The sequence below is a fragment of the Meles meles genome, chromosome 20 (genome assembly GCF_922984935.1).
Source record: "Meles meles chromosome 20, mMelMel3.1 paternal haplotype, whole genome shotgun sequence".
NCBI classification, from domain to species: domain Eukaryota; kingdom Metazoa; phylum Chordata; class Mammalia; order Carnivora; family Mustelidae; genus Meles; species Meles meles.
In genome coordinates, this window is record NC_060085.1 from 2561799 (window position 1) to 2587955 (window position 26157).

The 26157-nt window shown below is 61.6% G+C and overlaps 1 protein-coding gene across 3 annotated transcripts in view; it reads right to left on the bottom strand.

Annotated features, from left to right (window-relative positions):
- Positions 1–26157, bottom strand: part of PIP5K1C (phosphatidylinositol-4-phosphate 5-kinase type 1 gamma) — a 49015-nt gene that overhangs the window by 22003 nt on the left and 855 nt on the right. For all 3 annotated transcript variants that reach the window (XM_045989919.1, XM_045989921.1, XM_045989920.1), the window contains exons 2-5: positions 4521–4552; positions 3179–3271; positions 2057–2187; positions 1275–1392 (exon numbers count right to left, since the gene is read on the bottom strand). In XM_045989919.1, coding sequence (XP_045845875.1) covers positions 1275–1392; positions 2057–2187; positions 3179–3271; positions 4521–4552 — 374 coding nt within the window. The remainder of the gene's footprint in view (positions 1–1274; positions 1393–2056; positions 2188–3178; positions 3272–4520; positions 4553–26157) is intronic.

Consider the following 26157-nt stretch of genomic DNA (forward strand, 5'->3'; position numbering starts at 1 on the left):
AGAAGTCTCTGGAGCCAAGGCAGTGCCCCTGGCCCCCGGGGGCCCCTCGGGAAGACACAGGAACCCGCAGCGGGCAGAGCCGACAGGCAGGGCCCATCCAGCTGCATCTAAGCTCCCAGCCCTACCATGGGGGGGGGCCTCTCGGTTCCAGGGGGCCTCGCCACCCCGTCACAGCAGCAGGGCAGGTCTTGAAGAGGACAGAGGACACCTGCCGAGCACCCACTCGAGGCCAAGACAGGACCTCGGCTGCCTCCGTGTGTCCACTCTGGGGCCAGCAGCCGCCAGCTGGTGTCTGCAGGCCGCTAATGGGCCCCGGGCCATCCCGTCGCTGGCATGACTGATGCCGCGGACCTGCGCTCTACCCCTGAGACCCAAAATCTAGGTCGCCCCGGGGTCACTTCCACTCTAGAACCATCAGACTGTTCTCCCTCCGATAAGGTTGCGGGACCACAGGAAAGGTTGGAAGGGGAAGCCATGGAGCCTGCCACGGACGCTGTGGTCCGAGGACCGGCCTTGGCCTTGGCAAGGGGCAGCCGGACAGCTGGAGAACCCCTGGCTGGAGCGAGGGCTGGTCCCCTGTGGAAGGACAGGGTCGCGGCTGACGGCACAGGTTCCTGTGGACCAAGAACCCAGTGGGAGCCCGCAGCGAGGACGGCCCGGCACACAGGGAAAGGAGTCACCGCTGGCGAGAACCAGCAAGACCCCGGCCCCAGGGACGGCGGATGGTGGCAGGACCAGGCGGAGCAGACCAGGTGGCTAAGGCCCTGCTCCCGTGCAGGGGCGGAGGCATCTGGAAGACAGTCGCCGAATAAGGGAAGTGCAGACCGATCCGCGTCTACACACGCACTGTAACTTCCCGGAGCCCCATTCGTGTGCTGTGAGATCAAGGGGTAGGGCCTGGGTTTCTACTTTTTGAGCTGAGAGACTGAAACCACACCAGAGCCGGGGGCACACGCTGAGCGGGTCCCACGACCCACCTCCCCTCAAAGGGAGGCCGGACCTGTGATGGGGCCGAGGCGACAGGACAGCCCTGTCGCTCATGCTTTGAGGAACAGGCCCCGGTCAGGGTCCCCCAAGACGTGGGCCTGGAAGCTGACCGTCCCCCAGGCTGGTCCCTCTGAGTCTCCGGCCCCAGCCTGCCTTCACCACCACGCTGGGCAAAGGACCTGCCGAGCTGCACCCAAATTCCTGACCCACGGAAACCACGAGGTAACAGACACACGTGTCTCTCGGAACTCATGGCACGGCAGTTGCGGGCTGACCACGGCTCTCACCAAGTAATCATCAGGTCGGATCCCGAAGAGCTCCCGGAAATAGCGGAAGGCGACGGGGGCGTAGGTCTTGAACCTGAAGTCCTGGAAGTGGTGGGCGGGGGTGAGGTTGCTGCCTTCGCTGTGGGGCGAGAAGGGAGGCTGGTGAGGGACAGTGATGCTGTGGGCACCTGTCCCACCGCCCAGACCCAGAGCGGCGCCTGAGGCCTCCCCTAGGTGTGCAACCCAGCAACCCGCAGGGAGCTCCCCTGGGGCCAAAGGGCGTGGCCGGTCTGGGGCGGCATCCGGGGATCCACTCCCTCCCACGGAAGTCCACTCCCAGCCCCTCCTGACTGCTCAGCCCGTGCACGGGCGGGGCAGAAACAACACGGGTCATTTCCAGCTCCTGCCCCAGAGGTCCTGTGCTCCCAGCCTCCTTTCCCTCCTGTGGGTGGAGCGCAGGTGTGATGGCAGGATCCCCGGCAGCCACCTGGCAACACTGGCTGCAAGAGCCCCTAGAGGGCACAGGGCACCCCAACACCGGGCAGCCGCCTGACAGCCCTGCACCGCCCGGCAGTGGTCTTCACGTGAGAGAAAAAGAAACTTTCCGTTTTCCTAAAATTGCTGTTACGCTGCATCTCTCTGATTGAGCAGAGAGCTAAGAGCATGACTGACACGGGGTCCGACCTCCAAGCCAAGACGACGGCAGGAGAGGCCCGAGCTCTTCCCCGCAGAGAAGGGAGTGTGGAGAGCAGCAAGGCTGCTGAGCACCGACGGCCGCTCCTCGGCGCGGGGCCTGGGCCCACCTGGGGAAGAAGATGCTCTCCACGACGTAGAAGTCCTGCATGAGCACGTCGCGCTCCGGCTTGGAGCTCAGATTGCCCACGGTGTAGCCGATGCCCAGCTGGATGGCTCCCTTCAGGGTGGACGAGGTGGTCTGCAGGAAAAATCCCTCTGCATCAAGACCCTCCGCCCCCAGGGTGACAGACCCCAGGGCAGGAGATCGGGGCACGTGCCCAGTACGTGTCACAGACCTCTGGGCTGTCCCCGAGCTCACACGACCACACAGCAAGGAGGTGGCCTGGTTGAGACTCCAATACCACCTCATGCGGCCTCAAGGCCTGTTTCCCGTCAAGGTTCTAGAAGGTTCCAACTTCTCAAAACTGTCCCGACTCAGCTGGGGTCTACCGTCAGGGTTTTCTTTGGGGGGGGCACATAAATGTACACAATGACACCCAGACTTCCCGTCTGCAACCCGGGTTCCTTCTACCCGCTCTCCCGGCAATTAGCATCTTCGCACTGGGCCAGCAACACTGCTGCTCCGTGCCTCAGTTTCCCCACCCACAGCTGGGTGTGCAGACGGGGGTACCGGCCATCTGGGGCTGCTGGCAGTATGGCCTAGGCGCCTGGGCTGCAGCCTGCCCGGACTTGAGAAGGAGGGGATGGCAGCGACAGGTTGGCGACGGGGTGAATCTGGGCTCACGGAAATCTTCTGGGACTGACTGTGGTGACAGCTGGACACACCGAGAACACGCTAGAAACCATCGAACTTCGTGCTGCCCTCATGACCTCTCGGCCAGCTGCTCCGTTAGGAGTGCTCCCCGGGCCCTTCCTGGCCTGGCCTCACACGGGCTTCCCATCAGCTCAGGCTCGCTTTCCGGGGGAAGGAAGAAGAACTGCATTTCCCCCTTCCCCAGACAAGCCGGCAGGCCCAGGGGGGGCCGAGGGCTCAGACAGGGCTGCCGGCGAAGCCTGTGATATCTGAGACAGGCAGCAAGGACCTCACCGGGACCAGGGGCCTGCGTGGAGGGGCCTGTCCCGAGAGCATCTGCCTCCAGCCGGACACGGGCACGGAGCATCCCTGACCCTGTGTGGGGGCCCCGGGACGGCTGGGAGTCCCCCCCAACCAGCTGAGGGCAGAGGGGAACCTTCTTGTAGGTGGTTTCACCAGAGGCGTCCACACCCCGATGACCCAGCTTCTTCCCGTGGCCGGGACCCGGCTGTCCAGTCATCAGTGGGGCCTGGAGAAGAGGAAGCAGGAAGCACTGAAAATCAGCGAGGAGGCGCCGCTGGGCCAGTGTGCTCTGGAAATCCTGGCCAGACGGGCTGAGTCAGTGCCCTGACCAGGCACGCGGCGCAGAGGCTGTGTGGGCGGGCTGTCACCAGCAGGGGCCACACCGCCCAACCCTGCGCGTCCAGAAGGGCCCACACCCAGACGGGGACTTCCAGCTCCTTGAGAAAAGCAGGAAGACTACAATCCCAGCCCTTCCGCATGCATGGGGGGCAGCAGCCTGGCTTCAGGGGCTCCTGAAGCAGGGCCGGGTCATTCCCAACGGCCCCCACCCCTCAGGGCAGCCTTCCCCGTCCCAACAACCACAGATGTTCCCAGACATCACAGCGTCCCCTAGGGTGGAGTCGCCCAGCGGAGACCCCTGGGCTGGAATGACCGCAAACTGAAGGCAGAGGTCCCACTGGCCTGGGCCTCCTGTGGGGACAGCCATGGCAGGCACGACGAGGTTGTGTGTGAGCGACTCCCCAGAGGAGAGGGGTGGCAGGGGCCCGGGCTCAAGGCCCAGGCGGGCCAGCAGAGGGAGCTGGTGTCCCTCCAGTCCAGAGGCTGGACCGGCAGGGGCATTGACATCCCCCATGCACCTGCCGCCATCCACAGGGCCCGTGCTGCCCTTCCGGCCTCCAGCTGACAGTGCTCAGACCCGCCAGACCCGCCCGACCCCCGCGGCCCGGCAACCCCACGCCAGGGTCTGGGCGCCCCACTGATGCCCCGCCCGCCTTCGCCCCTCAGCTCCGCCGCCGCTGTTCCGCACGCCGGCCACCAGGGGGTGGGCTCTCCTCAGCGATGGGAAGGCGTACCCCCTTGCTGGCTCCCCACTGCCCTGCAGCTGCTCCCTCCAGGAAAGCCCTCCCCACAAGGACCCCATGTGGCAGGTGCCATTTAGGGGACATGAAGGTCTAGAGCCCGGCAGCCGGCGCAGGCACTGGGATGCCACACCTGGGCGGCTCCGGGAACGCAGGGCTCACAGACACACTCCCACAGGCTCCTTTCAGCACCAGGGACAGTGCTGACCCCCAGCATGAGGGCAGCCCAGGGCACACACCTGTCCGCTTCCTTTCCACCTCTCTGCACCCCCCCTCCTGTCCCTCTGTCCCAGCCAGGTCCCACCCGCTCCCCTCCCTGAAACTCAAGGCGCTGGCCGGACTGAGGGAGGGGCCCAGGGAGGCACAGTGAGCTGCCCAGAGCCACAGCACACTCACCTCTGTCGGGGCCATCTTCTTCTGGGCCAAGCCTGCGGGAGAGAAGGGAGAGGCTTCAGCCTGGAGAAGGGGCGGCCTGCCCTGCCCCTGCTGCACGCAGGTGTCCGCAGCCTCACTCAGCTCCCCGCGCCCCTACAGAGGGACGGGTGGACGCAAGGTGGGAAGTGGGCAAGGTTGTCGACCCACAACCGACCCCGAAGACATCAGGTCCCCAGCGGCAAGCGACTGGCTGAACGGACACGGTGCTGTCTACACCGACGGGTGGGAGCTCCCCATTCAGGCCGCGGGGAAATCAGGCAACCCATGGGGTCAGCTCCTGTTCACAGTCCCTGGGGAGAGCTGCTCGCCACAGGGAGAGGTTCGAAGTGAGGGTGCGGGTAGGTTTGTCTCTCCGGACCCTTCCCTCCCATCCCGGCTCCCCATGAGGCCACCCACTGACCTCTCCGAGCCTTAGCGTCCTCGCTGGGCATGCGGGCTTCTGCTGAGAACTATCTGTTCAAGGAGTGTGGATGGTCGCTCCCCACAGATAACGGGTTTGGCGGGGGTGGGGGGGCAAGTTAAGGCCCCGAGGTGACCCTGGGTTCCCGGGGGCCTGGTGTCCTCACGAGGGAGGCAGAGGGTGGGGGTCCCAGAGACGGGCAGAAGCCGTGCTGTCGGCGGGGAGGATGTGGAGGGGGGGTGAGGGCCTGGAGGAGGCAGGAGCCGGGTCTCCCTGGGACCCGGAGGTGGGGGGGGACCAGCCCTGCTCGGGCTGGGGTTTCAGCCTGTGAGACCATTTTAGGCTTGTGACCTCCATTGTGTGCTAATCAGCATGTGTGGTTCCAAACCGAACTGTGCTGATCTGTCACAGCTGGAACAGACGCTCGTAACACTGGGGGTCTACCATGGGTCAGGCTGGCAGGAAGGCGGGGGCAACCGGGACAGACACCCTCAAGGGCTCCCAGTCGGGGTGGGGGCGGGAGAAGGGCCTGGACGGTGGAGCGAGAGCCAGGAGGATGACTTGGGAGGAGGGGTCAGGTCGGCAAGGGAGGATTCGGGCCTTTCCCCCAAGGAGGTGGGAGCCCTGGAGGGCTGTGGGCAGAGGAGGGAAGGACCTGACTCCACTGCTCGCGGGCGCCCCTGGTGGCCGCTGCGGGGAAGACGGACGGGGCGGGGCTGGGGGCAAGGGTGAAGGCCCAAGCGGAAACCAGGGTGGAGGGAAGGTTCTGGTGGTTCTGGTCCGGGTGGGAGACGATGGGCGGGGCCAGGTGGAGGCGGGAGAGGGAGAGGAGTGGGCGGATTCCGGCAGGTGGGAAGCTAGGGCCGATGGGCTCTGCTCACTGGAGGCAAAGGGAAGAAACCGGGGAGTCGAGAACCCCACGGCTCCGACCGACCGATGAACAGGGCAGGGCGGCCGCAGTGAGACGAGCGTCGAGGTCAGGTGCCCGCGGTGGAACTGTGTGAGACCTCTGGGACCAGCCCGACCCCCAAGTCCGCAGCTCAGGCCAGGGCCAGGCTGGACACAAGACGGGGCGTCGTCCCGCCAGTGGGAGCCGGGAGCGGAGCGGGTGGGGAGGGACCAGGCCCGAGGAGCCCGCGTGGACACTGGGGGAGGCAGCCCAGGGCAGGTCTCAGCCCAGCAGAGGAGGGACCCGCTCCACTTCTAACACCAGGTCAGGCCAGAGGCTGGGGATGGGGAGTGACTGCTGATGGGAACGGGGTTTCCTTTGGGGGATGAGAATATTCTAGAATCAGTGTGGTCAGCTGCACCGCACTGTGAATACACTAAAAACTAAACTGTAAGCTTAACAGTGTGAATTACGGTTTATGAATGATACTTATGGAGAAAACGAACCCATGAGGACCCTGAACCTGGGGTAAGCCTGGGGCAGGCAGGGTGGGGGAGGGGTGTCCTCTTTCAGCCGTAACCGCCACTGCCCTGGGCCTCAGCCAGACGCCGGGGATGGTCCAGTCAGAGGAACAGGCTGGGTGGGTGACTGGCCGATGCCAGGGTCACAGTCGCAGGGGCCACCAGGGGACACCCTAGCCAGAGGTCGAAGCCGACAGACCGAGGCTGGTCACTTGCCCAAGGCCCCAAGCGCCCACCCAAGGCCAGTGTGGGTGTGGGACTTCCCAGCCTGGGCGCCCTGGACTCAGGAATGAACCTGGCCCCATCCTGAGGCTTGGCCAAAGACAAGCAGGCAGCGGGAGGGGCTGGGAAGCTGACTTGTTATTTGTTGGTTTCGTGTCTGGGGTGTTCCGGGAGGAGGAAGAGAGAAGGAATGAGGCCAGCGGTAGAGCACGCAGAACATTCTAGACATGGCTTGGGGGCCCCTGCAGTCCCCTCCCCTTCCTGGCCAGTCTGGGGGCTCTGGGCCCTGGAGCCCACCCAACCGTGCCCACCTATGACCTTGGCGGCCCCCAGTCCTTCACCCTGGGGCTTTCTTTCCCGGGGCGGTCCAGGCCCCCCCCACAAACCGCTCCACCTGCCCCTGAGTTCTCCCAGCTTGTCGGGGAGGCCTAGCGGCTCCCCTGCACGCCAAGGCCACGCCAACCCAGCGTCTGGCATGAAGCCCTGCCCGGGTCGGCCTCACCTGGGGATGCCTCAGGGTCACCTGCTTCATACCCGGGGTCCCCACGACAGCCACACTACTCCTGCCCGATCCACACTCTGGCAAGGGAGAGACGCACCCTCCCACCTGGGATGTCCAGGACCCACACCAGCGGGGGCCGTGGTGAGGCTCCACGCCGGCCTAGGGTCAGGGTGGGGGTCCGTGTGCCCATGAGCACCCCCGCTGTTCCAACACCCCCGAGCCCTCGAGGGCTTCGTGCACCTGCAGAGGGTGGTGGCTGCTCCGGGCGGGTGGGCTGGGGGGCCCCGTGGCCCAGCCCTGTGCTCCCACCGGCCAGGCCAGGCATGGCAGGCAACGTGGAGCTCCTCCCAGCCCGAGACAAGACCCATTCTCTTCCGAACGAGCCACCCCGTTTTGAGGAAATTAAGTTTTAAAAATAGCCTGGGGAGGGAGAGAGTGCCAGGCTCAGCCAAGACCTGCCCCGGGACATGGCTTCCCAGCCGCTGGGTGGAAGGCAGGGGGCAGCCAGGGCCCAGAGAGTTCGGGGTGAGGGGGTGACCCCCTGCTTCCCCCACTCCCTAACCCCTGAGCTAACTCCTGCGGCCCACCGCTGTGTAACCTCAGACAAGTCCCTCCACCTCTCTGAGCAGCTTTCCTCTGGTCTCTTCCGTGCCCCCATGGGTGAGCAAGGGTAAGGCTCCCGAGCTGGGCCCCCTCTCCCTAGCCCACCATCCCTCGCCCTCAGATCACTGCCCTACCCTGCAGCCCCGGTCCTGTCCTTCCGGGCAAAAATGACACCAACCCCCGGGCAGGGGGCCTCCTCCCTCAGGGCTTGGCCTGCCCTGAGCAGGCACCTACTAATGTTTGTTGACTGACTGACAGATGGACGGACAGACAGACACCTTTCCGCTCCCCTGGTCTCCAGTCCAGCTCTTGCCCCCAGGCCATCCTCCCTGCACTGGCCACAAGAGGGCACCTGTGAGCACCCGAGTCAGGTCCCTCCCTCCCCTGCCCACAGCCCTCTAGGGCTCCCACCACCCTGGGGCAAAACCTCAAGTCCTCCCTGGGGTCCCCAAGCCCTGCGTGACCTGTCCCATCTCCTCCCCTGCCCTCCATTCCTCCCTCTCCCCAACGCTGCTCCAGCCATACAGGCCTCCTCACTCTTCCTCTGACATGCCTGGGTCCTGCCGTAGGGCCTTTGCACAGTTTGCCCCCTCCCCCAAACACCACTCCCAAGACACTTGTAGGCTTTGCTAACTTGCTTCATCCAAGACCTGGCTCAAATGTTACCCCCCTCCGCGCTGTCCCCCAACCACTTCGCCCAAAACAGCCCCTCTGAGGTCACTCTCCTCACCTCCTTGGCCTTCTCTGTCTCCCAGACACACAGCAGCACCCAGTACCTCCGTGGTATGTACCTCCCACCAAAGGGAGACCTGGTCTGTCCAGTCACCCCCGACAGACACCTTCAGAGCTGAGTGCAGAGTCTCTGCCGGACACGGGCAGCAGGTGGGCCGGCATGAGATCCGGCGGCTCTGTGCAGGCGCTGTGCCCCTCCTGCCCAGGAAGGGTGCTGGCTCCGCGTGACTCAGAGCCACCGAGAGAGCACAAGGACAAGGCAGGCAGGGCCAACAGCCCCGAGAAGCCAGGAAGTGGTGCTGAGGCCCAGCCGGACACACGTCCCTGATCAGCTGGAATGATCGGGCTGCCTCGGGCCTCCTGTGGCACAGGCCTCCAGAGCAGGGCCCCGCGGGGAGGGTGTGGGGAGGCTGGGAACCCCGGGGGGGCAGTGCGTAGCCTCAGCCCGCCAGGACGCTCACGAGTCATGCTTGCAAATCCTCTCTCTGAACAGGAAGAAAGGCTCCCGGGGCCGGGTGAGGACGGCCGGTTCTCTGCAGCCACGAGAGACTCTGTGCCCCAGAAGGAACTGCAGGGCGCAGGGAAGGCCGGCGGCCTCGGATTCTGCCCTCTACGAGCCCTGAGCCCCCAGGGCCCAGAGACTGGAGACCCTGCGTGGAGAGGCAGGCCGCCCCCAGCTGAGGGCTGGGACCAGGGTGCGGGACCCTCCTGGGTCCCCGGCGGCCTGCTGACCACGGCTGCGTGGCCGGCCCAGGGGCACGATCCCAAGCAGACTTGCAGCCGTCTTCTCCAGCACTGAGCTCTGGGCAGTCTGCGGTGCGGCCACGGCTGACGGACGCGGCCATCCCACTGACGCGGAGAGCGTTTCTAGAAGGGGTACGAGAATCTATTGCCAGGGGCTTCTTTGGGGACGGAAAACAGGAATAGAACTTTAACTCCTCTGTCCGACTTCGATGCCTCACGTTCAAAAAAGCATTAAATATATTCAAACTCTGGATTATTCCATCTTACAAATCATGAGGCGCCCCCCCACGCTGCCCCGGGACGGACCCGAGCCCACGACGCTCAGGGAGGGAACCAGATGCAGACGGTCACACCAGGTGTGAGTCCACGCCTGTGACACGCCCAGACCAGGCTCCTCCACGGACGGGAAGGGGCTCGCGGGGGCCGGGACTGGGGGACAAGGACGGCTGATGGGGACGGGCTCCTCTTGGGGCGACGGAATGCTCTGGAACGAGCCGGTAGCGACGGCACAACACAGCGAATGCAGCAGCCCCCACGGGACTGTGTCCTTTAAGAGGGTGAATTTATTTATTTTGGAGAAAAAGAGAACAAGCGTGCGCACGAGCTGGGGGAGGGGCAGAGCAAGAGAGACCCTCAAGGGGACCCCCGCTGAGTGTGGAGCCCCACGCGGGGCTCGATCTCACGTCCCTGAGATCTTGACCTGAGCCAAATCAGGAGTCGGATGCTCAAGCGACAGCCCCCCGGGCGCCCCGGGACAGCGAGTTTTACGGTTATGTGAACGCACCTCAGAAACGAGTCCCCTCAGTTGCAAAGCCACTGCCCAACGACGCGCGCCAACCGGAACGTTCTCCGGACCCCACGGCTCTGTGGGGCAGTGCTGCGAGTGAACGGACAAGCGGCCCAGGTCACGCCGTCCCCCGCACGGAGGCCAGAGGCGCCAGACGCCACCTGGGGTCACGATCTTACTCTGTGGCCGTCATCCTACAGGCAGCGAAACGGGGGTTTGAAGACCCTCACCCGGGTGGAAAGTGAAAAGCCCTATGATCCCATCTCAGAATCCAGACAGCCACTCGGCAAAATGCAACCTGAGTTTCACGTACGAAAACTATTAGAAACTAGAGGAACACGGACACGGGCAGATGGGGCTGAAGAGCTGCTTCACTTGGAAACACAGAATAAAGCGAAAACCCACGGCAAACACGCAAGGGGAGGGGTGCGGCCAGGAGCTGCCACGGCCGTGGGGATGCCGGCCAGCATGGTAGGACAAGGAAAGAGACACGGAACGGAGATCTGAAAGAAGGACGACCTTCTAGAAAGTCCAGGAGAACCGACTGGCCAGCCGTTGGCACGAACCCCAGCAGAGTGGGCCGAGGGACGAGTGCCGGGGGAAGGCGGCATTTGGGAGGTCCTGCTCTTCAGGCGGCCTCTCCCTGGTTTCACGCTCGGGTGACTTTCATCTGCCGAATGTTGATGGCCCTTCCCCATGAACACACGTCCCCCAGGGGCACCGAATCCCCAGAGCAGGAGGGGGTGTGGGGGTCCGGGTGCATGGAGGGAGGTCGGGGGGGATGCATCACGTAAACACAGCAAAATGCCAACACTAGGCTCCGAGCGGTTTTCAGGGTGCCCCCCCCCCCCCCGCCGTTCTTTCCACTTCTCCGTACAGCTGGAAATTTTCCTCCTGCAGTCTTTTCCCCCAGGTTAAAGGTGAATTTAGACCTCCGCGGCCAGGTGTTTTCAAACTTAGGAGAAACGCGTTTCTTGAGTGGATTCTGCCCGAGGAGTGTGGGCGAACGTGTGGGAAACAGCGGCGGACACAGAACTTGGACGTGCGAGGCGCTGTCACGGGATCCCTGCGTTCACCGGGCACACCCGCCTCAGGGCCTTTGCGTGGACCCTGCCCTCTGCCCGGAAGGCGCTATCCTATCCCTCCATCTCCGGGCAGCTGGCTGCTGTCCTCCGTCACACAGATCTCAGGCTTGAGTGCGGCCTCCCAGAGGGGCTGTCCCCTCCCACCCTCTGCCACACCTGTCTTTTTCATTCCTGACACGGGTCACTGTCTGAAGCTAACCGCTTTCTTGCCTTGCTCCTTACCAAGTGGAGCAGAGACCAGGACCGTCTTGCCCACGCTGCTTCCCCACATCCGGACCCAATCCCGGCATGTGATCCCAGAGCAGCAACCACAGGTCGGGTGGAGCTGGGCCGGGGACACTGGGATGGAGAGGTGGGCATGGGTTTGGGAAAGACCCCGGAGGATGACAACCAGGACGAGGAGATCCCCGGCTCAAGAGGGGAGGACTGGGGAGGACACGAAGCCCGAGGCCCGGTCAGGCGCACACTGGGCCCTCCACCAAGACAGGGGCTGCGGAGCAGGGACACCTGGAAGTGCCCAGATGCCCAGGGCAGGGCACACACCCGGACGGTGCGTGGAGGTGGCAAGAAAACAGTGTCCTGCTTGTGGGACGTCCCCGATCCACGTCTCTGTCGAGGACAGGACACGCCGTGGGGAAATGCGGCCCCCCAGACCCCCGTGCCCAGCGCACCAGGGAAACCCATCCCGGCTCTGAGCCCGCAGCCCTAGGAGAACGGCCGCCGCGGCGCCGGGCAGCCATGTGGGGCCTCGCAGCGGCGGGACTCTGGCAACAGCCGAGAGCTTCGGAAGGGAGGGCAGGTCTCGGACCAAGGCTTTGGGACTCGCAGAGCTGTTCTCTTCCTCTCCATGGTCTTCCCCTCCCATGGGTTTGCATTTTCACTCTGAGCCCCCGGGAACAGTGAACGGTGTCAGGAAGGAATTAGAAATTTTCCCTAATAACCAGCTTCCCAAAGAATATTCTGTTCGTTCCCGTCCTCCCTCACTAGCTCATTGCGAACTGCGACCCCCTCCTGCTGGCCGGGCCCTGCCGCGGGGACAAAGTCCTACGGAGGGTCCGTCTGCTGAGTAACAACAGATCCCAGCACCCGGAAAAGCAGAGCATCCTGTAAAAGACGCCAGCAGGTTAAACGGATCGGCCAGTGTCTCCTGTGAAGGACCAGAGGGGACCCGGCAGAGGCAGGACAGTGACCGGGGAGGGGAGTGACATAAAGGGGGCTCTCACCCAGGGCAGTCCTGCCCCGCCTGGCGATGTCCGTGGTTGTCACGCTAGGGGGGGTCCTGGCATGGAGGGCGTGGGGCCCAGGATGCCACTCAGCCCCCAGTGTACTCGGGACACCCCCCCAGAATGACCCAGCCCGGTGTCCGCAGTGCCGGGGACGGACTCTGGAGCCGCCACGGAGTGGGGCAGGGAGGACGCGGGGTCGGTGCTCCCTAGGTAGTAAAACACGTCACGATAAAACGTATCCAAGCGTACCAGCCTGTCTACTTTGGCTGTTGTCTGCAGCCCCCCAAGACGGAGCGACAGCGCGTACACACTCCCCGGGCTGGGCTGCTGCCCCAAAAGCCGCACCCCCAACCTCTCACCCTCCCGGGAGGCAGCGTTCCCTGACCTACCGTCCAGCTGGGGAGACTGAGGCTCAGAGGGCTGGGCCCATTCAAGGCGGCAGAGCCCACACCCCGAGGCCCTGCAGACCCTCTCCGCCTGCAAGGGCTGGCTCCCAGGTTGGCCCAAGGCCACCCGAGCTGACCCATCCTCATGAGCGACCGGAAGCTTCCTCGCAAAGCCCTCCTGCGGCTCTCCCCGACCCTCGGGACCAGCTGCGGCACCCGGCTGTGCTCCCAAGCATGCGGCCTGGGGAAAATGTGTAATTCCTTCCTGACACTGTTCACTGTCCCCTGCAGCCATCAGGTCACCGTATGACCTCCCCCCCGACCCTGTGTGCTGGGCCCAGCAGGAGAGCTCCACACCACTCTCCCTTGCACCCTGCCCCAGGCACAGACACTCCGGGCTGTGCGCTCCCCGAGCCGGCACCACCTTCAGCCAAGCCGGTGGCACGCAGCCGTCACTGCCCAGTGTCACCGAGACTCCATCGAGAGCTCTGGAGGACGGGCCACTCCCCCCACAACCCCCCTCAGTGACTCCCGCACGGGCTCCCTTGCACAGAGCCCACCTCAGTGCGCGTCACAGAGTGAGAAATCCCGGAGGGCTATGAGGAGGAGGCGGAGGGCAAGCCACACTGGGAGCCTCAGGGGAGAGCGGGGGGAACGGAGCTCTCACGTGCTCCCCGAGCTGGACGCCTGATGAGGGCCTGAGGGCCCAGCAAGGCCACGAGCTTCCCACCAGGCCTGTCCTTTTCTGGGAGGGGAGGCTGAGGCTCAGAGGAGGCGGGTTACGCCCTTCCGTGCTCCGACGGCGGCCCAGCCCTGCTGGAAGAACAAAGGTGTGTGTGGAGAGGGACGGATTTTTTTAAGATTTTATTTATTCATTTGAGACAAAGATTTACAAAGAGGAGTAAGAGGGAGAGAGCATGCGCAAGGGGAGGGGCAGAGGGAGAGGGAGAAGCAGGCTCCCCGCAGAGCAGAGCCAGACGCCAGCTTAATCCCAGCTGAGAGCAGGACCCGAGCCCAAGGCAGACACTTAACTGACTGAGCCACCAGGCGCAGATTTTGAGAGAGAGAGTGGGAGGGATATTTGTTAAGGTAACTCGGGCCAGCAAACTGTGCCCTGCAGACCAAACCCACCGTCTGTTTTATAAATAAAGTTTTATTGACACACGGCCATGCCCGCTCATGCAGGAGTCTCTACAGCGGCTTCTGCACAAGGACCACAGAACTGAACCCTTAGAAGCGAGACCATCCAGCCCTTTGCAGAGAGCTTGCGAGCCCTGACCTGAGACGCCCGATGAGCTTCAAGTCTGGCTGCACCTGGGGGCCTGAGGACCGTCCCCCGGACTCGTCCGTGCTGCTGTCCTCCCAGGCCCGTGCCTGCCTGTCCTCTGTCAAGTCCCCAGGCAGGGCCCTGCAAGTCAGAAGCCTGAGGCCTGGGTCCCCACCCATCCCTGGAGCCAGCGGCACCTGCTGAGGCGTGAGGGCGGGGCTCCTCAAGGGGACACCGGGTGGCCAACGCTGGACATGCCACCGCAGTCCTCCACGGGAGGCGGGGCCTGTGGGCGAGCAGGTCTGCGCACCGAGGGCAGGAGCGCCCCTGGCGCGAGCCCCGCCCCCAGCAGGCGCCCGACAGCGGGACACGCGCTGTCTCAGGACCAACGTGTGAGATTTCTTGGCCCAGTTTTCTTCCCAGATGTATTTTTACTCCCCGGAAGCCAGGGCTGGGCTGCAACACTGCACTTGAATTCTAAAATGCCCAGAGCCAGCGAGGCAGGCCAGGGCTGCTCAGATAGAAGCCCCTCGGCCTGGGTCTCGTCACCTGTGCAGGGGTCTGCTGCGGGCTCTAGGCGGACGGAGGGGACCTGGGCGTCCTTCCGACCTGGCGATAACTTCCCAGTGTGGGCCAGCTCCCCAGCCGGTGGGTCTAGGCTTCCAGAATCCTAGGGGGCCGGATCTGTTTTACACGGAGGCTGGGCGGGGCAGGGCCAGGATGTGGACGCAAGCCAGGCTAGAACCAGGCCCCCGGTGCCCGCCGGGCTCCAGGATGACCACAGGAGCCCCCGCACCTCGAGGGTCCCTCTGCGTCAGGCACGCACCGACAGCTCAACTCGAGCTCTGGCTCGTGCCTGCGGGGAGAGGGCCACGCCGGCCCCACTCTGCAGCTGAGAGAGGGAGGCTCTGAAGCCAAGCGAGCTGCCCGCGGGGAGGGGTGCCTCCAGGACCGGCTCCGGCGGGCCGGGCCCCTGGCATCCACATGCTTCTGCAGCAGCTGTGGCGTCACCAACAGGGCGTGGCAGAAGCGAGAGCGTGTGGGTCCCAACACGGGTCAGACACGGCCGCGTCCCCTTGTTCTTGGACTGCGCACCAGGGGACAAGTGGCGACCCTGCTCCGAGGACAGGGAAGTAGCCTGGGCAACCGAGGCCACCTGCCACTTGCCACACGAGGGAGCGGCTCGGGAGCGGCTCCTCCAGCCCCGGTCGAGCTTTCAGATGAGGCAGGAGGCTTGTCTGCAACCTGACTGGAGACCCCGCGCTGGCGCCCCGTGGGTCTGGACACACAGACGCCGTGATCGGAGACTCCGCACCAGAGCCCGCCAGCTCGGCCACCCCTGGCTCCGGACACACAGACGCCGTAATCTGAGACCCCACACCAGAGCCCCCCAGCACCAGACACACAGACGCCATGATGGGAGACCCCACACCGGAGCCCTCCAGCTCAGCCACCCCCAGCTACGGACACACAGACACTGTGAGATACTAAATGTGTCTAAAGCCACTGCGTTTTGGGGTAGTTTGTTTCAGAGCAATTATTATCTGATACACTTGGGGTTCCCCCATGGCCCCTGAGTACAGATGAGAACAGTGGGTGGGGGGATGTCTACACGGAAGGCCTCCTTGGCCTCCCCTCCGCCTTTCCTCCCCTTACTGCACTCCTGCCACATGGCTTCCTCACATGTACCAGGCACAGCCCTGCCCCAGGGCCTTTGCACACACTTCTCTGGTTGGGGTGCTCTTCCCCATCTCAGCATTCAGGTCCGGATCAAAAGTGTCCTCCTCAGACAGACCCTCCCCGCATGCCTGGCTGAAGCTGGCTCCCTGAGCCAGTCTCCATCCCCATGGTAACTTCTACCCCCGGGCAGTTCAAGTCTTCTCTTTATTCCTTTGGTCCTGCAGTGGCTGCTCTCTTAGAGGCCAGGCGCCTCCTGAGGCAGGAGTCACAACTTGCTTCCCCGCTGTGGCTTGGGGAGGCCTGTGCCCAGCACGGTGCCCGGCCAGCAGCACCTGCTCCCTTCTCCCCGGTGCTGACGCCGGGAGTCACGACAAGTTCTGGGGCCCAGGGCACTAAGGGCTTGGCTCAGGAGGCAAATGGGGGAGCAGGTGCCTCTGGGCACAGCCTGCTTCATGTCTCTGAGCACTGAGCCACCAAATGGGATGCTCCTGTCGGCTCCAGCAACCGGCTAAGAAGTAGCAGGGACAGGGACACCGTAATGAAGAGGTCAGCCCAGTCTGGTGCCCCTGTGGCTCATCAAACCCTCCCTACAGCTACGTGAGGTTGGCACTATGGCTGCCTACATTTAACGGAAGTGGAAGCCGGGGCTCCGAGAGGCCAGCCAGGTCACTGGCCTGAGCTTATCCAGGGAACAGTGGGACTGGATGAACGTCATTCTGGGCAGTCAGGCTCCCGCCTGAGCCCCAAGCACATGGAGGGAAGGAGATGGGGAAAGACCCGCCATGCTAGAGCCAGCAGAGCCTCCCAGGCAGAAGGAAGGGCCAGTGCAAAGGCCCTGGGGCAGGACCATGCCTGCAGAGTTGGGGAATCAGTACAGAGGCCCACGGGCTTGGAGCAGAGTAAGGAGAGATGAGGACGGGGATGGGAAGGCCTTGCTGCCATTGTCACCGCAAGGACCCACGTGTGGCTGGTTGCGACGAGGGTCTGTCTCTAGCCCTCCCCAGACTGGGGGCTTCCTGAAGGCAAGCCTGGGATCCACCTTGGCCGGTGCTCCAACTGGAGGCCAGGCCAGGGCTGGAGTCTGATCTGGTTCCTGAATGAGTATCCGTGCCACCCGCATGGCTCAGGAGACTGGGACCGGGTAGGGATCCTTGCCCACCCGGCGCCGGCCTCCTCCTGGGCTCCTTCTGGGCTCCACTGGCAACGGGCTGCCCTCCAGGCCGGGCAGACAGTAAGCGCTCAGGCAAGCAGAATGAGTGACCAGCCCGTGCACAGCAGAATACTATATGGGGTTTAAAAGAACATGGTGGCTGTGAGCTAAGCTGACGGGGACCGAGAGCCAAGCCAAGCCGAAACCAAGTCAGATACAGAACCGACTGAGCCCCCCGGGCGCCCCTCACGTTTCCCTGTTTTTAAACCGACCGCAAAGCCGCAGTCGCCGAGATGGTGGGGTCCTGCCGTAAAGCCAGACAGAGACGTCAGGAACTGGTCCCAAATACGTCCGTGAGAACCCACAAGTCAGCGTGCACGTCACAGTCCGCGGATTTCCGCGGGGATGCGGAGACCACCCCCTGGGGAAAGGACGGCCTGAGCCAGAGGCGCGGGCACAGCTGAAGTCCCACGCACGGAGGATGGAGCCGGACCCCACGTGCAGAAGTGGCTCAGAACCCAGCGAATCTAAACCGGTGCGAGCTCTCAGGAGAGAAAAGGGCGAAGTCTCCTTGGTGCGGGGCTGGGCCGTGGTTTCTTGCACGTGAGAAGTGAAGCACCAGCCGCCGAGGGAAAACAGCCAGACTTCCTCAAAATTCCAGACGTTCGTACTTTGGGGCGCCTGGCCGGCTCAGCGGGCAGAGCCGTGACTCTTGATCTCAGGGTCATGAATTCAAGCCCCACATGGGGCACGGCGCCTGCTTTAAAAATATCTAAATAAAATATATTTTGGGGGCGCCTGGGTGGCTCAGTGGGTTAAAGCCTCTGCCTTCAGCTCAGGTCATGATCTCAGGACCCTGAGATCAAGCCCCGCATCGGGTTTTCCGCTCAGCAGGGAGCCCGTTTCCCTTCCTCTCTCTCTGCCTGTCAAATAAATAAATAAAATCTTTAAAAAATAAAATATATTTTGAAAAAATGTTTGCGGGGCGCCTGGGTGGCTCAGTGGGTTAAGCCTCTGCCTTCGGCTCAGGTCATGATTCCAGGGTCTTGGGATCGAGCCCGGCATCGGGCTCTCTGCTCAGTGGAAGCCTGCTTCCCCCCCCCCCGCCTACTTGTGATCTCTATCTGTCAAATAAATAAATAAAATCTTTAAAAAAAATTTTAAAATGTTTGCACTTCAAAGGACACCACCAAGGAAGCAAAGAAACGACCTACAGCATGGGACAGAATATTTGCAAATCAGAGATCTGGGAAGGGAAAAGTATCTAGAATACATAAAGAACACTTACCATTCAATGAAAAGAAAAATGGCCCAAATGAAAAATGAGCAAAGGGTCTCAACAGACACGTCTCCACAGACATACAGACAGCCAACAAGCCCACGAGAAGCTCCACATCACTGATCGTCAGGGAAACACAGATCAAAACCAGAATATGAGCACTTGACGCCCTCCAGGACAGCTAGAGTCAAACACAGAGGAGCACGCAGTGTCCAGGACGGAGGGGGTCGGAGCCCTCATGCACGGCTGGCGGGAATGGAAAGAGGGGCGGCTGCTGCAGAAAAGTCTGGCGGTTCTTGAAACGGTTAAACTTGGAGTTTCCACACGACCCAGCACGTCCACGACAACATCCGTCCACACAAAAACCTGCCCACGTACATTCGTGGCCACGCTATCCGCAATAGACAAAACACGGAAACAACGCAGCGTCCATCAGCAGATGAATGGATACACAAAGCACGTACCATCTGTGCCACCGAACGCCACTCGGCCAGAAGGGGACCGAGGCGCCCACACGCACTACCACATGGACGGACCCTGAGCACACGTTGGCCGGTGAGGGAAGGGCAGGGCGAGGACCTTCTTAGGGGGAGAGAGCACGGGCAGAGGTCCTGTGGGAATGGGATGGGATGGGTTTAAGGAACAGCAGAGAAAGGGTTTGGCGTGGCTGGACGGGACCTGGGGGTGCCGGGGCTGGAGGCAGGGGGCAGTGTCCGGGGGCAGAGCCCTGACCGGCAGCCCACCCTTCTTCCCCCATACTGAGATCTGTCCTGCTCCCCCACCCCCAGTCTCGCTGCACAAAGCAAGTGCGTTTCCAGAGGGGTAAACAGGAAGCCTTGCAAAAGGATTGGGGGGAGGGGTGGCCACTAATCCAGGACTGGGCACTTAGGCCAGTGGACGGTTTTCCAAAGCCACAGCATTCAAGAAAAAGGGAATGAAGATTCCAGAACTTTGACCACCCTTGCCACAAACACGGTTGCACACACGTCTGTGCCAGGCGCAGGCCTCCCACCAGAGTCCAGGGCCTGAAGCTTGAGGGCACCAGGTGGGCTTCCCGAAGGGGCAGGCGGGGGCCGGCGCTGAAGGGAGTGGAGCGGGGCCGAGGCTCGCTCCCGAGGGCTCAGGCAGGAGGGCTCAGGGCGTGCAGCCAGGGCCAGGGACCGCACGGCAGCCTGGGAGGAGGTTTCGTCTAACCGGATCCCTGGGAGACCAGCAGCCCGCATGCTGGACGGTGACCCTGGACTGAATCCTAGCAAGGGAACAGGACGATTCTGGATTAACCGATAAAATGTGAATCCTGCCCGTGGACCGTGGACCGGATCAGGGCTAAACTTCTTAAACTTGACCCTCACGCTCAGCGAAGAGGATACCCTTGCTGACAGGACACAGAGCTGCTGCTTCTTCACAGATCCCGCACCCACTAATTCACCCACTGGCCACGTGCCACCCCAAATCGATACTCGTGAGCCTTGCACGGTCCCCCGCAGACACACGCAGAGGAGTGAAAATTCGGTCACCTCACCCCTGGGTGTCTGCCGAGGTCACCCTGCCTTCAGGTTTCACCTCCCGTAAGACACACACGGGCCCTCTCCACGGCCTACTAAGGGACATGTTTTGAATTTTTGTGCTTTTAGGGCGCCTGGGTGGCTCAGTGGGTTAAGCATCTGCCTTCGGCTCAGGTCACGATCCTGGGGTCCTGGGATTGAGCCCCGCATCGGGCTCTCTGCTCGGCGGGGAGCCTGCTCCCCCACCCCCCGCCTACATGTGATCTCTCTGTCAAACAAACAAACAAAAATTTAAAAAAAAACTTAAACATAAATAAATAACTTTTTGTGCTTTCCGCTGGTGGATTTTTGCTGTTGAAAGCCCAGCGCTGCAGTGGTCGCCCAGAAGACTGCGCGTGATCTGCCTCAGACAAGCTTCCGCCGGCCACGAGCTCAGTGCCAGTGAATCGACAACGCGCAGTTTACTAACCAGAAAGACACACACACACACGACACAAGGTTCCATGTTGAAAATGTCATGACCAGAGGTTCACGGGGACCGAACCCTGGGTTCCCGCAGGAGCCTTGCTCCAGCATCCGCGAACCCCATGTTCGCGGCCACTTCCCAGGACAGAACTGCTGGAAGGACAGGAACTGGCTACACGGATGTGTGAGGACGGGGGGGCCTCACGCCCGCAGCTGATGGCCCGCGGCATCTCTCACACTCACACGCACGCGCACACACGCGCGCACACGCACGCGCACACACGCGCACGCACGATAACATGCACTCAGTAAAAAGATGACATAACGCTGTGAAGCGTCAGCAGCTGCTGAATCTCAGGGCCTCGTGCGGCCCTACGACTGCATCTTTTCTACGGCCTTGACATTTTTCAAAATGAGATGTTAAAAAAGAAAAGGTAGGTATGAACCCAGAAAACCACCTGGAATGACGGTTCTCCGCTCCTAGACACAGAGGGGGCGAGATGGAAATCTTCCCTTTCTCCTGACCGCAGGTCTGATTGTTGCTTTCTCAAAGGAAACATGTTATTACTTGTAGTTACAGACTTGCCTGCTGCCAGAACCAGGCAGCTGAGTGGGACAGAACAGAAAGTCCAGAAATAGACCAGCCACGTGCAGCAAGCTGGTATGTGATAAGGGGCATCTCAAATCAGGGAGGAAAGCAGATTATCCAGAAAGCGGAGTTGGGACAGCCCTGAGCCACCTGGAAAAACGTGGAACAGCAAACTCTCTTAACACCTTGTGTGAGGAAAAATTCCAAATATAGCAAGACTTTAAAGGCCTTTTTTTTTTTTTTAAGTGAAACTACAAAAGTACTAGAAAAATTATAACCTTGGAACAGGGAACCCTTCTCTATCCGTGACACCAAACTGAGACGCCATAAAAGGAGAGACGGATAAATGTGCCCACACGAATACATCCATCCCCGTTGGAAGAGAAAATGGGAAAAGGCTGCTCACACTGCGTCATAAGTGAGAAACAAAAACAAAAGCCTTTCGCGATATGTAAAGAGCTTCCACAAATCAATAAGAAAAAGACCGAAGAGCCCGGTTAAATACGGCAAAGATACAACTACCCAGCTCCCAGAAAAGAAGGGGATCTCAGGATCTGGGATGCGAATTATCAAATGTGGCAACAGGGAAGGGGACCAGCCCAAGCCCACCTTGGGGTGTCCTTCGCACACGAATGTCCGAACCACATCCCACTTCTTAAACCTTCAACGGCAACCCCGGGCAACCAGAATAAAGGCCAAGAAACAAGTGGGTGGTGCACGCGTGAGACAGAAAACAACTGTGACAAATGTCAGGAGTTCGTTTTTCCGACGGAAGCCAGCAACTAGGTCCCCCAAATGCCGTCACACTGCCTTAAGCACCTGGGGCCCCTCAGGCTGGATCCCACACCCTCCAGGGTGGCCTGGTGGAGGAGTGGGGGCAGGGCCCCAATGGCTAATCCCCCACGGCAGTAATCCCCACACGTGGGCGCTGCTTCTGACCCCACAGGCCAGCTGGTGGCAGCAGGCGATCCCCAGCGGGGTCTCAACCGGCCCCGTCACGAGGGGTGACACGTGGCTCAGTCACGGCAGCCGGCGGTGCGAGCAGGGAGACCTGGGAGCCCAAGACCCCCGGGGGCCTGGGCCTCCCCCACTATAAATGTCGTCATCACGTAGCTGTCATCCAGTGAGCATGACCCCAGGGCGGTGGGCCTCCCCCTGCTCCTGTCCCCGGAATCTCTGCGAGCTGCCATCCTCACTTTGAGACGGGCTGAGATGGGAGCAGGGATTTCATCTGCTCAAAGGCGCAGCATCAAAGGCGATGGCAGGGTCAGCCCTGGGTCAAGACCGAGGTCAAGGCCCTGCCTGCCCTTCCCACATCAGCATGAGCCCACTGGAACATGCTCCTTCCCGGGGCCCTCCCCATCGCCCCCCCACCAGCTCCAGGGCACAGGCCAATCCCTCCTGGGTTCCTCAGCTCCCCCAACCCCCTCAACCCACCCCCCCCCGGCCTCCATCTAGGCCCCCAGGCTGGCTCAGCACAGCTCACCTGCCTGCCCCGGGACACTTCTTCCCCATCGACTGGCCAGAGTGCTAGGCCACACCACCCCCCTGCCACAGCCTCCCGTGACTGGCCCTGTCTGTTTCAGGGCCCCCAAAACACGGACTTTGTTTCCATGGATCAAATGAATCATACATGGTCGTACCTCAGGGCCTTTGCACAGGCAAATCCTCTAGCAGAACACTGCACCCGTGGCTGCTTTCCTCCCGAGGTCACTTCCCCACCACACTGGTTTCTTTCCCAACTACGTGCTCGCCACTGACCAGCACACTCTCCTCCAGGTGGAGGCAAACATTTCCCGTAAAGCATGAGACCATGAGTATTTCTGACTCTGCCAGCCATAAGGTCCATAAGCAAAAGTCCTCACAGACAAGTTTGCGAGTCTGCGGGTGTGGCTGTGTGCGAATAAAAAATTATTTATTTGACAGAGAGAGAGATCACAAGTAGGCAGAGAGGCAGGCAGAGAGGGAGGGAGAAGCAGGCTGGCTTCCCGCTCAGCAGGGAGGCCAACGCAGGGCTCGATCCCAGGACCCTGAGATCATGACCTGAGCCCAAGGCAGAGGCTTAATCCACTGAGCCACCCAGGCGCCCCGTGAATAAAATTTTATTGATGAAAAAACTGGGGCTAGACGGGCCTTGGCCCGCTGACCCCGATCCTGTCTACTTGCTCTCCACGAGAGCCGCGAGGGAGCCGCCTGGCTCACTGCACCTAGAGCCCTGCTGGCCCCAGCAGGTGCCCAATCAGTGCTGAATGAGCACTGTCCGAGGACGAAGGAAGAGGCACCCACACGTCCTCATGCAAAACGGAGTCTGACAGCAGACCCTCGGCGGTGCCAGGATCTGTGTGGAAGCAGCAGCCCACATGTGGCCTCCTGGAGCTCACCCATCTGTCCGAGGAGGGAGGCTCCCCGTGCCCACATGGAGCTGGCTACCTGCCAGGGGCACTTCAGAGCTTACAGGCCTGTCCATGCTCATCACACCCATCTCACAGGTGGAGACACTGAGGTGGCGTGTCCCCCTGGCTAGCAAAGGGCGCGCCTGGGAGGAGAACTGGGTGGCTGAGCTCCAAGGCCTCTCTGCAGAAGGGATTGAACCATCAGAGGTCCAAAGTGTCCCTCCACCAAGCAGTATCCAGGACAGAATTCCAGCTGGGAGATTTCCGCCTCCAAGAGACGCAGCTGATGGGCAAAAAGGGGGTGAGAGATCATTGGCCCACAACCACAGAAGAGGCCTCCGCTGACAGGCCCTGCCCTAGCCCCGGGGTGGTGGTGGGGGGGGGCGATGCTTCTCAAGCGCGACAGACTTTTGCGCAGGGTACGCAGTCTTTCTTTCTCTCCCTCAGTCCTCCCGCCAGTGGTGGGGGAGGCGTCACTAGGAAGGAAATAGTTGAGCAGAAACTGGACAAAGAGCTAAGGAGGCAAATAACATAGGTATGAAGGATGAGGGCACATGTGCAAAGGCCCTGGGGCAGGACCAGGCCTGGTGTGTCGGAGGAACAGCGAAGGGGCCGTGCAGCCGGAGCAGAATGGGCGAGGGGGAGAGAGGGAGGTCATGCAGGGCCTCATGGGCCTCATGGAGGACTTGGGTTTTTAACCCCAGGAAGGTGGGTGTCCTGGAGGACTACTGGCAGAGGAGAGTGGGACCTAGGTCAGTTTTCTGGAATGAGCTGCTGGGAGCGTGGAAGAGACGGGATACCAAGCCGTGATGCATGACGGGACGACCAGGAGGGGCAGAGAAGAAGAAGCAGCAGGCAGACTCTGGGTCCATTCTGAAGACAAAACCGGCATAATCTGCCACCAGATTAGATGTGGGAGGGGGCGGGGGGGGGGGTTGCTGGGAGTGAAGCCAACTGTTCGGTGATATCATGGAAGCAGGAAAAACAGGAGGGAAATGGCTCAGAAAACCACACCTCAGCTCAGGCCAAAACCCCCAGATGGATCACAGGTCCCAACAGCCGACCCTGTGAATGCATCCAAGCCCCCAAAACCCAGCAGAGGACCCCATCCAGCCCTCTCTGGACCAGACCACTTACATAACCAGATTCTAAACACATAGTGTTTATCATTTCACCTCCATCAGACTGACCAAAACCAAGGAGGCTGGTAACATTCGGAGTTGGCAACACTCGGGCAAGGGTCTCTCTTGGCCCCTGCCAGACCTTTCTGGAAAGCCGGTGGGCATCAGAGAACAATTTTCAAGCTGCTCGCCACGGCCCAGTCACTCCAAAGCAGACTTCAACCGCCAGGAGCTCAAGCTCCACAGTTAGGGGTCAAGTTCAAGGATGTTTACAGGAAAAGGTGGACTCCAGAAGCAGCCAGAATGGTCCTCAGCAGGAGGCTGGCTGAACCAGTAACGGGCTGTCCCCAAGGTTCCCCAAGCACTCTCACACGCTGCCTCACGCTAACTCAGGCAAGGCTCACGGCCAGCCCCAAGCAGGCACACACGTCACTCCATTTTACAGATGGGGCTACTGAGGCTCCGAAAAGTCAAGGCATTTGCCCTTCAAGGTCACACAGCAACTGAGTGGAAGCCAGGCGGTTTGACTGGGCTTCTCCCCCTCTTAACCATGGCCCCATATTCTCTCCCTCTGAAGAAAGTAACTGATACCAACAGCCGTGGTGGGAAATTCAGATTCCTGCGGATAAAAGGCCAAGTTATGGGATAACACAGAGTGAGGGCAACGGTTGTCACCTAGGGTGGCCATGTCTCCAGGGGACACTGGAGAGGTCTGGGGACATTTACGGTCATCACAACTCAGGGGCGGTGCTCCTGGCACTGAATGGGCGGGGCCAGGGATGCCGCTCAGTGCCCTCCGGGGCCCAGGACACTGCCTCCGACACCAAGAATTTTCCAGCCCAAAACACCAATAATGCCAAGGCAGAGAACCCCTAGTGGGGCATGGAACCATCCTGGCGAAGCAGCAGCAGACATATTTATGGATTTCTACATTTCTACGAGCAGGAGGAAAAGCCTGGACGGTTATCACCCACACTTAGGATTTACATCAGAGAAATGAGTTTGGAAAGGGAGCAGCAGCTCTTAATTTTAAGCTGAGTGAAATAAATGATTTGCTGGGGGAGTCAGATTTCTGTGGATCTTGGTGACAGGCCGCCGGGGCTGGACCCTTATCTTCCAGGTCTCGTGCTCACACCCGGTGCGTAGACCCAGCAACCCCCAGTGCCTGGGACCTTATCTGTCCCCATCTGAGCCCTTAACAAAACAAATGTTTGCTATGTGGCTTTCTCATCTGAGTCTTGGGCTGTTTTGTCTCTGACCAGCCCTGGTCGGAGGGCTGATGGTGCAGGTCAGGGGTCTGATGAAACGGAGTGTGTCTGGGTCCTCGAACCATGTCTAAGGCTGGCGAGGCTGGGGCACGAGTGCCTGGCCAAGAACAAGGGCGAGGCGACCGGATGGCCTAAGGAAGCGGGTCATGGACGGAGCACTCCCAAATGGCAGCAGGGACAGAAGTGGCGGGAGGCTTCCAGAGCCCAGGGGGGAAGCTCGCTAGCCCTGGCGCGCTCTCTCCAGATATTTCGCCCCACCCCACCCCCCACCCCCAGCCGCACAGCATATCCCGCCTGCCAAGGAAGCTTCAGGAGGCCTGGGGGAGAAGGAGGACGGATGCCCGTGTGGGTGTCTGCAGGGCCTCCGCTAGCGAGGGCTGCCTGAGGAGAGCAGCTTATCCTGCAGATCCGGAAACTTCTGTTTGGAAGCAGGAGAATGTGACCCAGAAGGAAGCTTGGAGGAGAAGGGGCCATTCCTCCGGGCAGCAGCCCGGCTCTGCCCAGGGTATGGCGGGCTCGCCAAGAGCCCACGGGGTTGGGCCAGGCCACCTGGCCCCACACACCTGCTGTTCTGGAGGGCGAGGGAGGATCAGGGCCCCCACATGCCAACAGTCGTCCTCCAGTGTCCAGGGAGAAGGCTGGGGGGGGGGCACCTCTTTCTCCCCCACCTGCCTGCAGAGAGAGCCCTGACTCCGAAGGCACCCCCAGATGTCATGTCCTCAGCCCCCTCCTATCATAAGGAGGTAAACTGAGGCCCAGAAAGGCAATGAATGACCAGTGCACT